The sequence below is a fragment of the Ischnura elegans genome, chromosome 2 (assembly GCF_921293095.1).
Source record: "Ischnura elegans chromosome 2, ioIscEleg1.1, whole genome shotgun sequence".
Taxonomy (NCBI): domain Eukaryota; kingdom Metazoa; phylum Arthropoda; class Insecta; order Odonata; family Coenagrionidae; genus Ischnura; species Ischnura elegans.
The window spans coordinates 131717822-131735747 of NC_060247.1; the positions used below are offsets into that span (position 1 = coordinate 131717822).

Here is a 17926-nt window from a genome sequence, read left to right on the forward strand (position 1 = left end):
AATTTTTTTAAAGGAATTACTTGGCCTCAAAGTTGAACAAATTTCGTAAAAATTGCCCTCATTGAATTTTTTTCGAAACTCAGCATGTTAAAACTAATGCCACTCTTTCTGTAGTAACTCCATAGAAACAAAAATTTACAATATTACAATGCAGTTTGTTAGTGATAATTCTTGGCAACTTTCATGACTTAGTTGTATTATTTGTGGCCAATACGATACAAAATGGCGGACCCTGTTTTTCGTCGAAATTTCGTGTTCGTGTAGGATTATAAATAAAGGATCACCGAGGTACCTCGAGATATTTACACCACATATACAACAAAACCTATAGAGTAGGATACCAAAAGGAGAATTGTGACCACGTGCGACGCCGCAATGCACTAATCAAAAAATGCACTAATGTATTGGCAACAACTATGCAAAGTTTAAATTTCCGCAATCAAAAAAATCGATTTTGAGGTTTTGTCCAGCTTTTTTTCGATTTCAGCCCACTGTGCGGCGCAGCGCTTATTATTTAAACGTGCTTTCGCTCGCCGGCTGTGGTCTTTTCCGGGCACTGGAACTACATTTTCACAGCATTTTTGTCTGCAGTTTCTTCCGTAAGGATCGCTTATTTTTTGTGGCGATATCTAGTCTTACCTTCATTAAAAATAGATTGACAATTTTATCTTTTGACAATTATTCCTAGTGTTTTAAACGACTTTAGAGAAGGTCGATTCAATGTTTTTTTTCCGTATCTCGCAATGGTTAAAAGTGGACTGCATAGTATATAGATTAACCCTTATTTTCTGATGCATCAAAAAGTAAAAAAATAGCAAAAAGTTGAACGAAAAATAATCATTAGAATTGTGGCGTTGGATGTTATCAATGGAGACGAACGGAAGATGCTTATTTGAAGTTCCAAGAAAAGATAACCTAAATTCAACATGCTACCAACTAAATATAGACTGAAAATATAAAACATCCGTAAATAATACCACTCGCATGTGAAAGAATGCAGTATCACAAGAGTGAAAAAATAATGCTATGAGGACTTAAAGTAGATAGATAGGCTGCATTAAGTCTAAGCAAATAGTCCGGGGCAATATCGGACTTGCCAGCGCGTGGGTTATGTGGGTTGACGCTAGTACCGATCGATTCGCTTGTAAGCCAAATATTAAAAACGCACAGGAATAAGAAACTAGAGAATAATCGTTTTGACCTAAGAAATATCTGCCGTTAGAACCATAAATTTATCATCAATCCAATCACTCAACCGGCAATCGAATTCTTGATCATCTCCTGAATCGGTAGCGACAAAATCCTTATTACTTGCTCCCGTTGCCACATGGTCAACCAATGGATCCAATTTCCGTTCCCTCGTGTGATGACAGCGTGTAAAAATTAAACCTAAAAGCATGCTATTGCAGCTAAAATCCCACTTTTAATATCAAACAGTCCTCTACATCTATCAGAAAAAAATATGAATATAAATTAAAAGCTAAGATTATATATCCACAATTTTCTCGCTATTATTGAAAAATATGTAAAAAAAATACTGAAAAACGCATAAGAAAAATGACCGTGAAGAATAAAGAAAATTTTAAAGTAATCAACCGTTAATTCATCACCGATCTATTGTTACATCTTGGAGATACTTTACAACAGTATCGTTATCATAAATATTTTAAATCAATTTTCTTCCAGGCATTGCCATCATTTCTGTTCATTTGGAGAATGCGACATCAAGCAACGAAAATATGACGCAGCAGAGAAGACAAGGGTAGTACGAGGAAAACAGAAACTCATCGACTAAAGGTCTTCTCTCCTTCCCTTCTTACACCTTCCTGATTGCTGACTCGGTCGATCTATTTGATCTTCATCATTCTTCTGTAGCACCGCATTTCGAGAGCCTCTCCTATCTCGTTTCTTGATTTATCCGCAACTACCATTTTCCATGCTTCATGTTTGTAGAGAATCATACTCCAAATCTAAGTTCTAAAGAATTATTCCTTGCTTAAATTTTCCGCTTCTTTTTTTCAAAACTCTTTCACTAATCTACAGATAATTTCTTTCTTGCTTCCGCCATTGCTTGTTCTATTGCTTCCAAATCACATAATATTTTCACCTCCTCCAGTTTTTCCCTCCCTATTTTAATGTTAAGTTTGGTTTCTTCCTACTACATTCTTATAACTTTGTTCTTTTTGTGCTGATTTTCAGTCATATATAACCGTAATTCTATTCACACTTTTAGAGCATTCTTCAAATTCTTCTCTGTCTCTGCTGTGACCTTTTGTTTTGTCATTTCAAGTCTTATAGCAGATAGGTCATTCCACTCCATGCAGTCAAACCCCTATTTGCCATCCACCAACCAGTCTCCGTCGTTTTCCTCCCATTAGCCTCCTCAGCATCCTTTCAAGGACCAAATCTCTTTTCCATCTTCGTCTATCTCTCTCACGTAAGCCTTTCTCCCACAATTCCCATCCCTCCCATTCCTCTCTCATAAATCCGACCAATGAGAAGCTCCCTCCTAAAAGGGCAAAGAGAGATTTATGAAGAAAACTTCACGCACTTGTGCTGCGGATGAAACTTCCCCATCAAAGCTCCTTTCCTCTCCTGACACATTCCTCTTCCAAGGCGCCAGCTCCCGTTCCTGCGCGGCGTTAATTAGTCATTGAGTGAGCAAGTTTCTTGGGGACAGGGCGCGAATTTGAGAGCTGGATTTCCACAATAGTCCCCCAATTACATTCATAGGTAAGTAAGTTGTGCAAGGGAAATATAAAAGAACATAAAAAAAGGATGCACGGAAGAGTGCGCTTCGGGACCATGGCTACACGAAAAGCATTGCAATTTAGAAAGAAATGCATTCTGAAGCACAACTTGCGGAAACGCAAAAGAGTTATTTCAACGATTTTTACTGAATAAATTGCTTTAAATTTGCGACAAAATTAAAAAAAAACAAGGAAATTTCCAAACCTTGTCATTCATTGCACCTCTGAGGAAAATATTATCTGAATCTCGAAGTCAGTTTGGACGAGGAGTGTGACAAGCTAAGAGTCAAAAATTGTTCTTAACCAAGACGGTTATTATAATCTCATAAATGGTTTTCCTCTAAGAACTTACTTTTCGTTCATTTACTCTGAAGAATTTGAGCGGAAGACAATCAGAATAAGGGGATGAAATGGGGTTATCAAATAACCTGGTGTAACTAAGTGTATCTAACGTCAGAAGACTCAAATTAAAATTAGGGAAGTACGAATACAGATATAAATGATATACAACAATAAAATGAAATGTCACACCATTCGGAAACAGTTCGTTACTTCCTTTCTATTTTTGATGATAATTGTTGGCTAAGATAGGAGAGCAGAATGATGAGCTACGTCAAACCAAACTTACGATTTTTGACTTATGATGATGATGAATTATATCGTGTTTTTGCATGTGAAGTAAATTTTTCGTCGAACAGCTCAAAAGACTTGATAAATTCATCCAGGCGACTGAAAATAAATAAATTTTAAACATGCGGATTATTTAGACGTCTGAACGACCGTTGGCGTATTTCATCTAAATATACCAAATACAAAATTTATCTTATGACAACGAAGAATATATCGAAACCTGATCGTAGAAACGGTACTGCTCTTGCCGGAAAAGGGAAGGATAATAAGAGCAAAATAATTAATGGAAAAATTATATAGGTATTCTATTGTTCTATTCTCAGTGGTGGACGTTTGGTGGAGGGTAACCTAGTGGATAGAACTGACATCGAACAAAATTCTCGTGGGTCAATCCTTGAAAAAAAGTAGAGGAACAGGGAAAGGACTAGGCCTTCTCACAATGAATATATTAAACCCAAACGCCCCTAACTCGATCAGTGGTGCGCTCAGCTGCGACTTAACTAAAAAAAACTTCCGGATTCAGGCACTGCGAGAATGTGATGTTACCCAGGTGTTTAATCGTCACTGCTTTATGACCATTTCCATTCTATTGACAGTTCATCTTTCCATTCTATTTGGCACATTTTATTTCCATCGTTGATAGAAATAAAATGTCCACTTTTTGGCACATAAGTGCCTCAGCGTATTTAAAGCGAGTTCTGTGCAACCAAAAAATAGTTGTCGAGCATGATACTTAAGACCATGACTCCCGAAGATTTCAGGGGGAGTGAGTGGGGTAGATCTCACCATACATAGGTACTACATAACAGCCTCAGGCACTGAAAAGCGACCAAAACTTGTTCTGACAGCATAACCTACGCCTTTCTTTTTTGTTGAGGAAACCTTCACCCTCACGTATATCGAGAAATGATTAGGATATGAAGAGGAACTCCATGGGGAAGAATTTCTCTGTCGCAAAAGATCTCTAAGCTCTCTACCATGTATTTTCAACGAAAAAGAGTATGCACCCGAAAACCCGAAAAAACCCGAAAGAAGCTCGAGTAATGATCTTCGCAGTGAACTTGCGTACTTACTTAATAACGTTCGGAGCAAATCTTACGAAGTGGAAGGAAATCGGGAGTAAATGCGCCGCCATGAAATAGCGAGCAAAATATGACCCGGCAAAGCAAAAATGCAGGCAAGTGAGCTGACCACAGAACGCAGAATGAGATAACGAAATTGTAAGTCTGAGTTTCGTAGCTACGAGAGGAAAGGATGAAGTATGAGTAAGACTTTAGTTAGAGTGCATCTCCCACGAGGGAAAAATGCTGTATTAGATTTAAAAAAATTCTGCAATTTTTCTTCAAGCACTCAAAAAGTTCTGTGATCAGTTTTATCCACCTCTACGAGAGCACCACAAATGGTTCAGCCGTAAAACTGTATTACTCACACAATCAATTGGAAATTTGAGACCATATCAATAAGTTAATGAGCTAGGTTGACATGAAATGATTCACATACACCTTCATTAAATTGAAATCGTTTTTAAATTAGAATATGCCAAAGGTAGGGCGGGAAGGGAGTTAAATGCTCCATGAAAATCGATCGTACGAAAGTACTAGAAATATTATTCTGATCTAAAATCGAAATTATGAATTCAATCTAATTCATCAGCAAACCTAGTATTCCCCTCATAGATGGGTAAATGGAATTAAACATAAACTAGCAGCCGTCACGGTAACTCTAACTGTTCAGCAACATATTTTTATAGGTATATACTCAGATATATCACCACAGAGCACCACCTTACTCTATGGTATCACTTAATTCGCCATCTCAAAAAAAAAATACCTGGAACCCATTTTTCGTGTGCCAGGATCAAGGGCTGGGCAGTAATTCGTACACAAGTATTTTAAAATGCGTATTTGAAATGCATTTGAAAATTTGTGTTTCAAATGCACGACCTGCTTTTGTCTCGTATTTTGTATTTCAAACAGTTTTTTGGTATTTTCCCATTCTTAAATAAAAAATACATTTGTAAAATAATTTTGAAGTAGCTCTGAGAACACTTCTTTAGCATTACGTTTCAGATATTCCTTCGTTTTTGTTAGAATCTTTTTCTTCGTGTTTGCAACTATCCTTAATGTGCCAAGGCAGGTTATATTTTTTTTAAGATCTCTTAGTTCCTATACAAATTTATTTTGTATTGTAAAAGGTATTTAAAATATTTTTCTTAGTTTGTTTTTCAAATACCCTAGTCTAAGGTATTTTGTATTTTCCATTCCAAGTACATTGGAAGCGGTATTTTGTATTTCGAACACTTCTCGTCCTGTATTTTTCCCAGCCCTGGTCAAAACCACGGAGGCTAATTGCTTCCCAGTCCTGAGCGTCGAAATTGATCCTTCGGTCGCTCCTCTTCATGATAACCCGCCATCCTCTCAGCGCCCTACTGACCGCTGTCCACCCAAACCCCCATTCCCCCTTCCTCACGTCCGTTGATTCCCATCCGCTTTCAATCCACGGGGGATTTTCTCGTCATGACGCGGCTAATCGCAAATGAAAACGAAGTTCGTCAGGGGAAGATTAGGAGTGGGGCAGAGGCGCTGACGCGACGTGCAGGCAAATGAAGGGTTTTTTCCCGCCTGTCAATGATGGTCTTACAGGTTATGCCGCGACAACATGGGAATCGTCTTTCGTTAAAGTTTGATTATATTAACTGAGAGATATGGATTTCCTAACATAATATTAGCTTGGATTTTTAGTTGCCGCTGACTCCCGAGCAGGTTCTTCCTAAGAGCGAAAGGACGTATTTCTTTCCGAGTGGCTTTTGCTCGTTATTTCCCTAAAATACAATAAAAAATGGGAATATTAAAATACTAAAATATGCATTATATATTTGTTATAGTAATTATTATATTATACTAATGGTGTTTTCTCGGAATATATGTGAAAGTTTCCAGCACCTTACCAAAAGGCGGTTTTTGTAAGGCGACACCACGAGGAGGCAAAGCAATTGCTGCATGTAATTCCAATGAGATACACTTTTTAAACCAAAATAGCATTTTATTAATTCAGGACAAAAAAAGTTATAGAGTCAATGGAGAGATTAAGACTTCGTGTCCACCGACTTCATTTCAGCCTATAGACTAAAACATTAAATATTGTAGTTTCTATCTTCTGCGGCAGCTAGAATTTCGCAAAACCTTTCTTTTAACCCATTAAGTAGGTCAGACTTTTCAATAAGACAAGAGAGCATGCTCTAATTGAGATATAAAGCAGCAAGTTAAAATGCAGGTGATACATTTTATATACTCAATAAAAAATCAAGGAATTCAATCGTTACATTTTGACGTAACTTATCCGAATGAAAGCTGAACGGAATACCAAACTCTAAGCATTGAAAAAAACGTAAGAGAGAGAGAGAAAAAAAGTATGATTAATCAATCATGTGGATGGAAAAATCAAATTTTAGGGTATAATATATGATGGAAATCTATACGTGGAGGTGGAAGTGATTCCGAAAATTGAAGAGACTGAAATGGAGAAAGAGCAAGGAAATTCCACCTCATAAAAGCTTTTTATTAATCACAAACGATGCTTCACGTGTTCCGGGGCTCGTACAGCGATGAGAAGTCACACAGGCTCCCAATATTCGCCCCAAGAGCTCGCGGCGGATGCATGACTAACAGTGATGGAATGTAATGTAAATTTGAAAGAAAAAAGGTAATATGGTTCGCAATGGAGTGCTTTTACTGCTAAGCCCCACCATTCATGACACTCCTACATTGACCGAGGGGAAAAATGAATTCCTAAATTATCTGTCCCTCAGAACATGGGTCTCGTTTTATCGTTTATGTCCGACTTTGATATGAGGTGAGGTTCTAAGATTATTTTTTACATGTCGTTTTCACCCTAGCATTAAATATTGTAATCAACTATAGCAACACGACGTGACGTTGTGACGCGAGAGGTGACTTCATTTATCAATTAAAATGTGTGATTTGTGAAAAAATATCCGCTGACTAACTGAAGACTCGAAAATGATAAGGAGACTTCGTTGATTTCCACTAATTTACTTTGTCCGTACGACATGTTTCGAACCATAGTTACCTACTTACTTGATAATCTCTAAGGTTCGAAACATGTCGTTCGGACAAAATAAATTAGTGGAAATCAACGAAGTCTCCTTTTCATTTTCGAGTATTAACTTCCACATAGTTGAGCCTAATACAATTGAACGAACTGAAGACTCTATCAAACATGCATTGAAGATATCTTATGTTACCTAAAAACATCGGGTGTGCAGAATTTATTCGTCCTTTAGATCAGGTAGTATCACTCAATTTACTCAAACGCACAAGACAAGACCTTTCTTGATCTTGACATCCGTCCACGTCCGTTGCTAGCACCAGCCAGCAGCCAATACGCCGCTCCTCAAAGGAGAGACGGAAACGGCGAAATGGCAAGGAAATTCCATTGTATAAAAGCTTTCATTAGTCAAATACAATGGCGCACGTGTTCCGAGGATCGAAAGTTCAAATCATGCATGCATTGGTAATCTCAGGCGATGTAAAACTCCTATATACTCGTATAGAAACTAGCTCCCTGTGACGTCACATGTAGTGGCATCGCATGGGCGCCAACCAGGCCTTTTTCAAATGAAGATAAAATTGACCTTTGCCATTCACCTAAACTGGAATTTCTAAAACAAAATAATTTGTATAATATGAACACACTAATGGTAGGTAACGAATCGCAGCCAATGCCTTTCGTTTTCTTTGATGAAGGGAACTACCATATTGCGGCTGTGTGATGCAATTTTGATAGTCTTTGACTCATACGCGAATGGGTATGCACAGTAGGAGTTGAATTTTTTTAAATAAAAAATCCCGATTCCAGTTATTTCCATGTTCTTCATTTTATCAAAATTAAGAGCAGCTTGATTTCTTTACTGATAATTACCTAGGCACTACAATAAACTAAAAATAAGGTGTATTAGCATTATTGACTTCAGAACTCCTCAAAATTTTATTACACTCTATTTAATGAATAGCAGTTTTACGAATCACCACATTACCGCAATTAACATGAAAGTATTTGCGAAAGTAAAACTTTTTTCAAAGTCCATTCTGAGAAATGTCTCATCAAGTAGCAAATCGTGAAATAATAATTAGTAGCGTACTTAGTGAAAAACAAGGGAGTACATCAAAGCCCCTACTGTAGAGATAATAGTTATAATGATAAAATTCACAGCCACACAACTGGCAGCCAATTCGCTATACACCATTACCGGTATCCCAAATCCGTGAAACACGCCTTGGCGCACGATGAAGGCCGAAGTCATGGTTGAAAACGAGGTCAAGCAGGAATAGTTTTCTGTTCCTCCACTCGGGACGACAACTAATTCCGTTAGTTACTTTTTGGAGGAAAATATTATTATGCTAAAAATAATTTTCAAATAGCTTTAGTTATCCATTCGCCTACTCCCTACTCGTCCAAATGAATTAATCATTTACATAGACAATTTCAGCATGAGAATGAAACAAGATTTGGACTTTTCAATGCAAGAAAATTGAATTTCTGTATTTGATTTATTTACATCCCAAAATAACAATAATTTTGACTTAAGGGCGGGTGTGGACAAAGTTAGCTCCAATGGGCGGCGGAGGGGCTTCGGACGATCAGCGGCGCGGGTCAGGCCGTAGCCACCGAGAGACACCGTAGCAACTATCTCTCGGTGGGGCGACGGTCAGACAGGGCTGCACCGGGCACATAGGCGGCGGGATTTCTCGGAAGTCGAAGGAGTGGGAGCCGGGGATCGGGGCTGGCCACTGCCGCGAACGACGACGGTGATCGGTTGGGGAGACGGGACCGCTCGCCTATACAATCGCGGTCAATTCTAGGGTGCTCGCATAGTGAGGAGGTAAGAGGTGGAGGTGGAGATAGAGGTATAGCTCGCGATACCTCGAGGTAACACAAATACGTTGTGTGTTACGGGCGCGCGCATAGTGAGCAGGTCGAGGTAGAGGTGTACCTCGCGGTTCACCGGCGCTTTCAAAGACAAACGAGTTTGTCTTTCGGGCGGTGTGTCGCGAGGTATATCGGGAGGCTTCTCCGTGATTGGTGCGTTCAAGCCCCATTTCATGTGATGTCCTAATGTTTTCTTGAAATTTTTCTGGGTAATACTTAAGTTGCAAATACAGATGGTGATATTCTCCCGGATATTGTCGCATTTGATTTATGGGATGAGCACTGAATTCGCGATCACTTAACGACCAGTCAGCTACCACTTACTTACCATTAGCTGATGACATGTCGTCAACATCACCATTACTATCGCTTAACATTGTGAAAATGTTTCAACTAACCAATTACCATTATACTTCATGCCACACGGTGAAAGACTGGCACGTGATCGAGGCTATGGGAAAGCTGCGTGCGTAAACCTCTTTACTATGCGATACTACCTCTACCTCCACCTCAACCTTCATCTCTACCTCTATCTCCATCTCTACCTCCTCACTATACGAGAACCCAAAGCGTTTTAAAAGGTTCGTTTTCTAGTCAAAGTCCACAGCTTTAGCAGTGGTTATAAAACAATATCTCGCAACTTTTATCAAAACAGAAATTTCCCAAGAGTGAAAAAGCGCCTCGTGATCGCAGAGTAAGTGGACTGCATAGAGGAGGCTCCACTGCATAACAGAGAAGGTATTTTTCAATTACCACTGCAGTTGCTTTTTAATCGGCTTTCAAAAATGTCCGCAGTGTGGCGATTAGTGCAGAGCGATTAACTTCTTTTTTTTTAATACTTTGTAATATTTTATTTTAAATCGCACAGAATAGCACTGAAAAGTTTTTAAGTTAATAGATCACATTAACAGGATATCAATAATGGTCAACAGCATAGGCGGATCTAGGGGGGGCACGGGAGTACGTTGCCCTCGCCCCCAGAACCTTAAAAAATATGGAAGATTTTAATGAAGTCCCATTATCATTGCGTTCGTTTAGTATTACGAGGTAACCCCCCAGAACAAAATCCTGGATCCGCCCCTGGTCAACAGCCCTGATTTAAGCTTATTATTACGCGAAACTGGAATCGCCTCGCCGGTCAGCAACGCGAGTGACGGCTCGTACAAAGCCATTTTAATGTACGGCGATTGACAACATATCCACCAGCCGAATCCTCTTTTTTAACATTCGTGTCCTTCATCCCCTCCAACACGATCGGTCCTCCCAAGGATTTCAAGCCATCGCCCAGTGGACCACGACCGAAGAAGCTCGAATTTCTCTCATAGGAGAATTTACGCGTATCTGCTACCCTTCATACCCTCGGCGGCTGATTGCTGTATTCAGTGGAGACCCAACAATTAAGTACCAAGCAACCCTTAAGTAGTGGATTCTCATTCCACCAAAAAATCATATTTATGCGTAAAAAAAACTACAACGAATATAAGTGATCCCTGCATTCTATTCGGGTTTTCACCGCGTCCGTTGTGTTTTGGCGACAATAGTTTCGCTGACATTGCAGTCAGCGTCTTCAGGTCGAAACTGTTGTCGCCAAAACACAACGGACGCGGTGAAAACCCGAATAGAATGCAGAGATCATCTAATGAACGCCCGAAAATCTTCTATCCAACGAATATAAGTGTTTAATGGTATGCTGGTTTAATGGTCAGTGCGTTGGTTGAACACGTAGGGCGGGAGATATGTGTGAACAGGGCGTCCAGCACTACTCACCTCTGTGATGTCGAAAGTGATGTTGTCCGCAGCACGGAGTCTCGTGGTAGAATCCCACGTGGTTCTCGTGGTCATTCGATCTGCTCGCGGTCGCCGGTAGAACTCCCAGGACGACGGCGAAGAGGCCCAGACGAATGCAGGCGAGCAGGAGAGAGCCCGCGGAGCGATGACGCTGCTGCTCTCGGCGGCCCATAGTGTACAGTTCTAATTAATCCTGGGATATATACGTATTTCCTTCGTGACACCACTCAATGTATTCCGAATATTTGGATTTACCTCGAAAGGAAACCAACACTGATCACAAACAAAACGAAAAACACAAAAATCAACACTTAATTCCAAATTGAACAGCACGCCTTCTATCGAATGATATTTCCCACGTACGACGTAATAAATGTAATTATTTCTGATGCACTATTTATAAACTCAACTCCGAAATTAACCGCGGATGTTCGACAGAGAAGCTTGCCCAGCAAATGCAACACAAAAGCAAGCAGAGACAAAAACTAAAATAAAACCGGGTAAAAACCGAAGAACAGAGTAAAAACGCTGAAAGCCAATCTGCGGCGTTCACAATGGGCGATTCCCATCGTATATTCAAGAGATCCTCTCGCAAAAAGGCGTCAAATTAAGCGGGACACTAAACCACAGCACTCGAGCAACAGAAAACTCTCACGACACAGTGCACGTTCTAAGAACCAAGCGGTGGAAACAACATCCGAATGGTTTGGGGGGCTTTAGGGAAACACTACGAGGTCAGTGGAGGACCTGATTTGGCGATAGGGGAGAATCCACGACCCGCAGGTTCAGGAGAAATGGCCGCAGGGGGTGTAGAGCCCGTCGCCGACGAAGTCAGGAGATGGCGGCGTCTGTTACGCTCCGATAACAAGTCGCGCAGAGATCGAGGGCGGTATCCTGCGACACACTCGCCAACGAGAGCGCAACCAGACTGAGAGGAGTGGTCACAGACGCCCCTCGATCTTACACCCCCCACCCCTCCCTTCGACTTCCCCTCTTTTCCCCTCCCCTTCCACTCCCCCACCTCCTCTGTCTCACTCCAACACCACTTCCGCGCCACTTTAAAGCCAGGATCAGGGGGCGCACACCTCGGCCACTTTAACTCGAGCCCATATTTTATTATAAAGTTCACTATTTAAATTTTTTTTCGTCTTCACATTATTCTTTGGTAGTATATGCATTCATGATTTAACGTGCAGTTTGTATTTCTTATTTTTATGGGATCATCATCATCATTGGTCAACAATCCTAGGGTTGGTTTGACGCAGCTCTCCACTCTATTCTCCTATCAGCTAATCTTTTCACACCTACATATTTATTCTCTTTCACATCCTTCTTTACTTGTTCCATATATTTTGCTCGAGGTCTTCCTTTTCCGTTCTTGCCTTCCACTTTTATGGGATATGAACCTAATTATGCCATTATTCAATGAAATATTTAACTGTTATTCAAGCTATTTACATACTGAGCATAATTGTTCTGAAACTCTACTCGAGAGCAACTTTTGATTTTCATATTGTATGTAATTTTTAACGCAGGTAATAATAATTTAAAAAGATTACCTTAAACAACAAACTTGGTAAAAAAATATTTTCCTGGATGCAATAAACCTGTTCTATTCATTTATTCAACACCTTTTTGGCTGGCCGTCAGCCGCCATACTTATTTAAACGGAAAAAAATGAAACAAGAAAATTTATAAGACTACCAAAAAGAACATATGCATTAAATTACAGATGGAAAAATTCAAAATGTGTAAAATGCAGAAAAATAATTAGTCACAAGACGCAAAAAAATATTCACCACAAATACACCGAAATATTAAAATTGATTTTCTCGTAATGTGCGCCGACCTTTGAATACGGCGTTACTTCTATGCGCAGTTGATATTTATTCAAGAATTTAGATTTAAATTGTACGTGCTCACTAGTAACATGTCTTTAATAACTTTTTCAATTTCACTGGGAAGGTGAAACCCTGGAATTTCCATGTCCTCCTCCATGGTTTAATCATCCCCAGCTGCAATAATCGTGCTCTAAGCAAAGGCAATGTACGTCAACCACTAAATAAAGATATTGATACTAAAAATTGATAAAGCAACAATGGGGTGTTTGCATAAAAATTTTTTGCGCTTAAATATTTCTTCAACGTATAGAGGAAAGGAAGTAGATGAAGAAAACATAGGTTTCAATGCAGTAAAATAGAGAAATATATTATTAAATGAATAATAAAATCGCTAAAATGCCAAGGAAATCAGCGGGAGAAGATACGGTTGGTGACGTCACTTGCCCGTAGTTACCGGTATGAGGCCTCATTGCGACAGGAAAAATTGTCGAAAACATGGTATTAGAGGTAAATTTTGATAAGGAAATACAAATAATCTACCAAAAGTAGATGTATTTATGGTGGCCTAGTATTTGAAGGGAAATGACTGCTTTAGCATTCCGGAAGTTAGAGGAACGAAGGCACTTCGGTAAGTTACCTGATGATTTCGTCTCCATAGTACAATGAAAGGTATGGGAAGCTGCCTTTTTAAAGTCACCCTATAAGGCAATAGATCAGTTCCTTCAATGTGTGTGCCACGATTGGCACAGTTCTGTTAAAAATTTTACATGCATGGCCACATGATATGCAAAATTGATCCGCTAGCCTTTCAAAAAAATCATTTACCTTGATTTTCATGAGAGTAAATACAATGTCTCTCTGGCCAAGTTTAGTGTATTTCGTTATCAAAGAGGAAACCCCTCATCAGGAAGCATGAGGAAACCACTCATCTGGCACGCCAATTTACATTTTGGATTTTCTATTTACACAAGAGAGAATTGCATCAGGGTCCTGAAATTCATGAGCAGACTCATCACTCTCAGATGAGCATGGCTCATATTCACTCCCACTGCCATTATCCACACCCTCAGTTGTTCTGACAGACTCCAATTCCTCTTCATCCACAGCCCCACCTATTCTCTTCAGTGGATATGTCGACACATCTCTCTGTAACTTGATGGGTGATGTGGTAATGTTAACTACTTCCTTCTTTGTCATATTGCAATTAATACCGTTACTCCTTTGAGAAACAGAAGTTTGGACACTAGCATCACTAAATGTCTTAGTAAGAGTCAATGGCTCATAGTTGGATGCAGCATTTCCACCCTCATGAGCTTCAGAGCAGTCTAGTTCTATGTCCACTGACTCCTCATCCAAATCATGACTGGTTATATGGGTGGTTATAAGGGGAGGGATATGTTTATCAACCTAAAAGAAAAGCATATATTTTATGATTTGCAAAATTCAGGCATTAATTTGCAAGTAACTGACATACATTTAACGAGACCCTTATATCCATAGTACCAAGTTGATTTTTTTTCATTTGAGTACCTGAGCAGCACCAAACTCTTCACTTCAAATTTTCAATAATCACTTGAGCTTACATGAAAATATTCGAACTCGAACGAAGTATAGAATTAAATACATGATTAACAACATTTTATTTCACTTTCAAGCTTATTATTTTGCCTATTTTATTTCAGATATGATGGCGTTAGAATCCAAGTATAGCCAATAGTTAGAAGCTAAGAGTATGGATGCCACATTTTAATATGAAATATTTTTCAGAAATATTAACTGTTCTGTTGTTATTATCTAACGATTTGATCGTTGGATTATTCTTCCTCATAGAATAATCCTCCAAGGTCGTTAGAATATTAATTGCATATTGCTTGGTTTCGCTAATAGTAGGACCTGCCCGCCTTTGTGACGGTGCAGGATTCCTCGTCCCCTCCCTTCCTTCCCCGTCCTTCCCCTAGAGGTGTCGTCGGGCTCTCATCGCGGCGATGCCTCTAATCCTTTGTTCCTATCTGTCCTCCCCCTCTCGAGAGGCTCGGGCGTATAAGTCTCTGACTTGGTTCCCGGTCCTCGAGAGCGTATCCTTGCGGGGGCCCGCCCTTGGACCCCCGAACACACTGTTCTGTTGTTATTAGGCTTCAATGTTGCACAGGGGTGGATCCAGGATTTTGTTCAAGGGGGGGCGGGGCACAAGGATACATCGTCATACAAAACGAACGAAATGATAATGGGACCGTATTAAAAATCTAGCACATTTTTAAGGGTCTGGGGGGGCACGTGCCCCCGTGCCCCCCCACCCCCTGGATCCGCCTATATGTGGCAGCATATCATATATTATTCAACCTATACCTGTAGAACACATTTATATCTCTGTAACTGTTTCTATTTAGTGATTATCATTTATTTTATTCATTAATTAAAATATTATTTTATTTAAAGGGCAAATATAAACAATGCAGTCTACACTTAAGGTAGGTACCTATAAAGAGTTCCCATAATAAGACTGTAATATTCATCAATTCACATTGAGGCTACAAATATCTTTAGAACCAGCCTAGGGAGGGCTGCATATGCATAACTTACACTCAGTGCGTCTTCCATTAATCTCTGCTGAGTCCTCTTCATGGGTAATTTTCGGGTGGTTGACGCAAATGCTCTTTGCCGATCTTCCTGGCAGCCAAATACGTGGGGAAAAGCACATTTTTTCAATAGCTTATGCCCTCCTACCATTTTGCACCTCATGAAATTTCCCATGTCGTCCTCCATCTAAGAACAAAAGCATTACTAGTAGGTATATATTTTTAACTGTACATACCAAAATCATAGCTCAGACTGTTTACTTTTGATCTCCTAGATGCTTCTTCCAAGGTTTTCTTCGTCAACAATTTACATCCTTTGAATTGCAGTTTTTTAGAAGCATCTATTTTCCATTTCATTACGTTGGCTATTTTGTACGATTAATGGATTCATTCAGCAGATGTTAAAGGCTCTTCATCATGAATAATTTACGTGTCATATACATACACCAGCATCTATTCAATAAGCGTCAGTAATAAATATTAAAATACCTTAAAACGGTCCTCGCAGCAATAAAGGGTTGATTTCAGAGAGACATTGAAGTCCCTTCTTGCAGCTCTAAACCATTTCTTCCTCCGTTTCTCTTCCTTCGGAACCGCGAAAAACACTTTGCTAGGGTTCCTGCTGCTTGTATTTGTACACTCTGGTACAAAACACCATTTATATGCCGACATTGCGCACAGTTTATCTCTGACTTTCGTTCAAGAGAGCGCGTAACCATTAACTACAGCATACCCGTACGGCAAGTACTCGAAGTTACGGGCACGTGACGTCACAGGCGGCCATGTTCATTTTTCTTGTTTTCGCGGACGTTCAAACCGGGTAATTTTTAACGCTGCCAGAAATGGCCAAAATTACTCTAAATTTAAGTTTAAATAGCATTTCCGTGTCTAGGATGAAGTGAAGTCTCCGCATATATCGCTAAAAAAATCCATGCAAACACCCCATTGATGAAGAATTGATTTAATCAAACTATACCCTAAGAACCAATATTTGATATTACTGTTGTTGATCAAAAAGTGAACCAATAAGTATCACTTGATAAAGTAACAGTGGCTGTCCTCATGTCACATAATACTTTTCCATATAAGCGTACGAAAGCAGCTTTCGGAAATTGATGACAAAATTATTTATTCTTTTTGGCCTTCTTAAGTGGCCATGACGTCGGGAATTATGCATGGGGGATGAATTCGATTTCCGGAAAAACTGTCACGATTTAAGGTGTGATGCAACAATACTATTCAGGCAGGTGACAGATTCTTAAGGCCAAGTACAATCTGAGTGTATGAGGCAGTGATATGAGAGGAATTGATCCTTTGCAAGAGCGAGAGTTTTGTTGTGGCATGGAAAGCATACTTAAAGATGCTCGAATAATCTATTTTTTCCCCATTCATTCTGTGTGAGGATCGAGTAAATGAAATTCACTCCTATGATTATGACACGATAGATGTGAGGAAAAACTGGAATTTATATCATCTCTAAGAAAATATTTTACATTTTCTTTGAACTAAAGCCTTTCCGAAAGAGGGTATAAGCATCAAGTCAACGTAGGCAGAACATAATACCATTAGCATGTGCCACATTATATGTGTCCGTCCAGGTTCACTTTTAAGCTAACTACGCAATTATTTCCCATTTACATGTTTACTCACATGGATTTCTCTAAACAACACCATGAGAACCTCTGAAATTGTTGCAATGCACATAAAAATTTCACTAACAAAAAATGTGATAAACCTATTTCTTATAATACTTCAAGCCAGAATTCCTCGTATGATGAACGCATATTTACTGAAAAATGCTGTTTTAGCACAGATTCCAATGGGCCCATAAAATATTTCTTCGACGCTAGACACGAGGTATTCATAATAGGTGCGTATAACATCACAGTAACACGTTCAGAATTCTTCTACCATAAGGAGCTCAGTAGTTGCTTCCTCTTATTCATAGCGGGGTACGTTCTTGACACCTCCAATTGTCTGGGACTGTGATTAATTCGTTCCGAAGCCTCGTTACTCTGGGAAGCTTACGCCGCTGTTCAACGTCGCCAGCGACTCCACAAAGGTCTTGTTCCGTTAAGAACTGGGTAAGTTCATTACAAGTGCTTTCTTGGGTAAGTGTACAACCGTCACGAAAGCAATTAAGAAGATAAACGTTCGTACGAGTGACCTTGAGCCGCGTTTCATTCTACCGCTAAATGTCGATCCTTGTGAACAAAACGAATGCATGGGGCGAAAAGACATGATCCTAGCAAGATTAAGTTCCTTCTCTAACAAAACTCTGCGGTTAAAAATGAAGGTCGAATTTATTCAGATTAATCATTAGTCGTCTCCTCAATACTCGACTCAATCAGTGGCTGACTAAGGGCCCCCCGTAATTAATTGAAAAATTGAA

The 17926-nt window shown here is 39.6% G+C and overlaps 1 protein-coding gene across 1 annotated transcript in view; it reads right to left on the reverse strand.

Annotated features, from left to right (window-relative positions):
* Positions 1-12034, reverse strand: part of LOC124154637 (semaphorin-2A-like) — a 584917-nt gene extending 572883 nt beyond the window's left edge. Inside the window, exon 1 of the mRNA XM_046528480.1 lies at positions 11097-12034. Within this exon, the coding sequence (XP_046384436.1) occupies positions 11097-11289 (193 nt within the window). The 5' untranslated portion in view covers positions 11290-12034. The remainder of the gene's footprint in view (positions 1-11096) is intronic.
* Positions 12035-17926: the final 5892 nt, after the last annotated feature.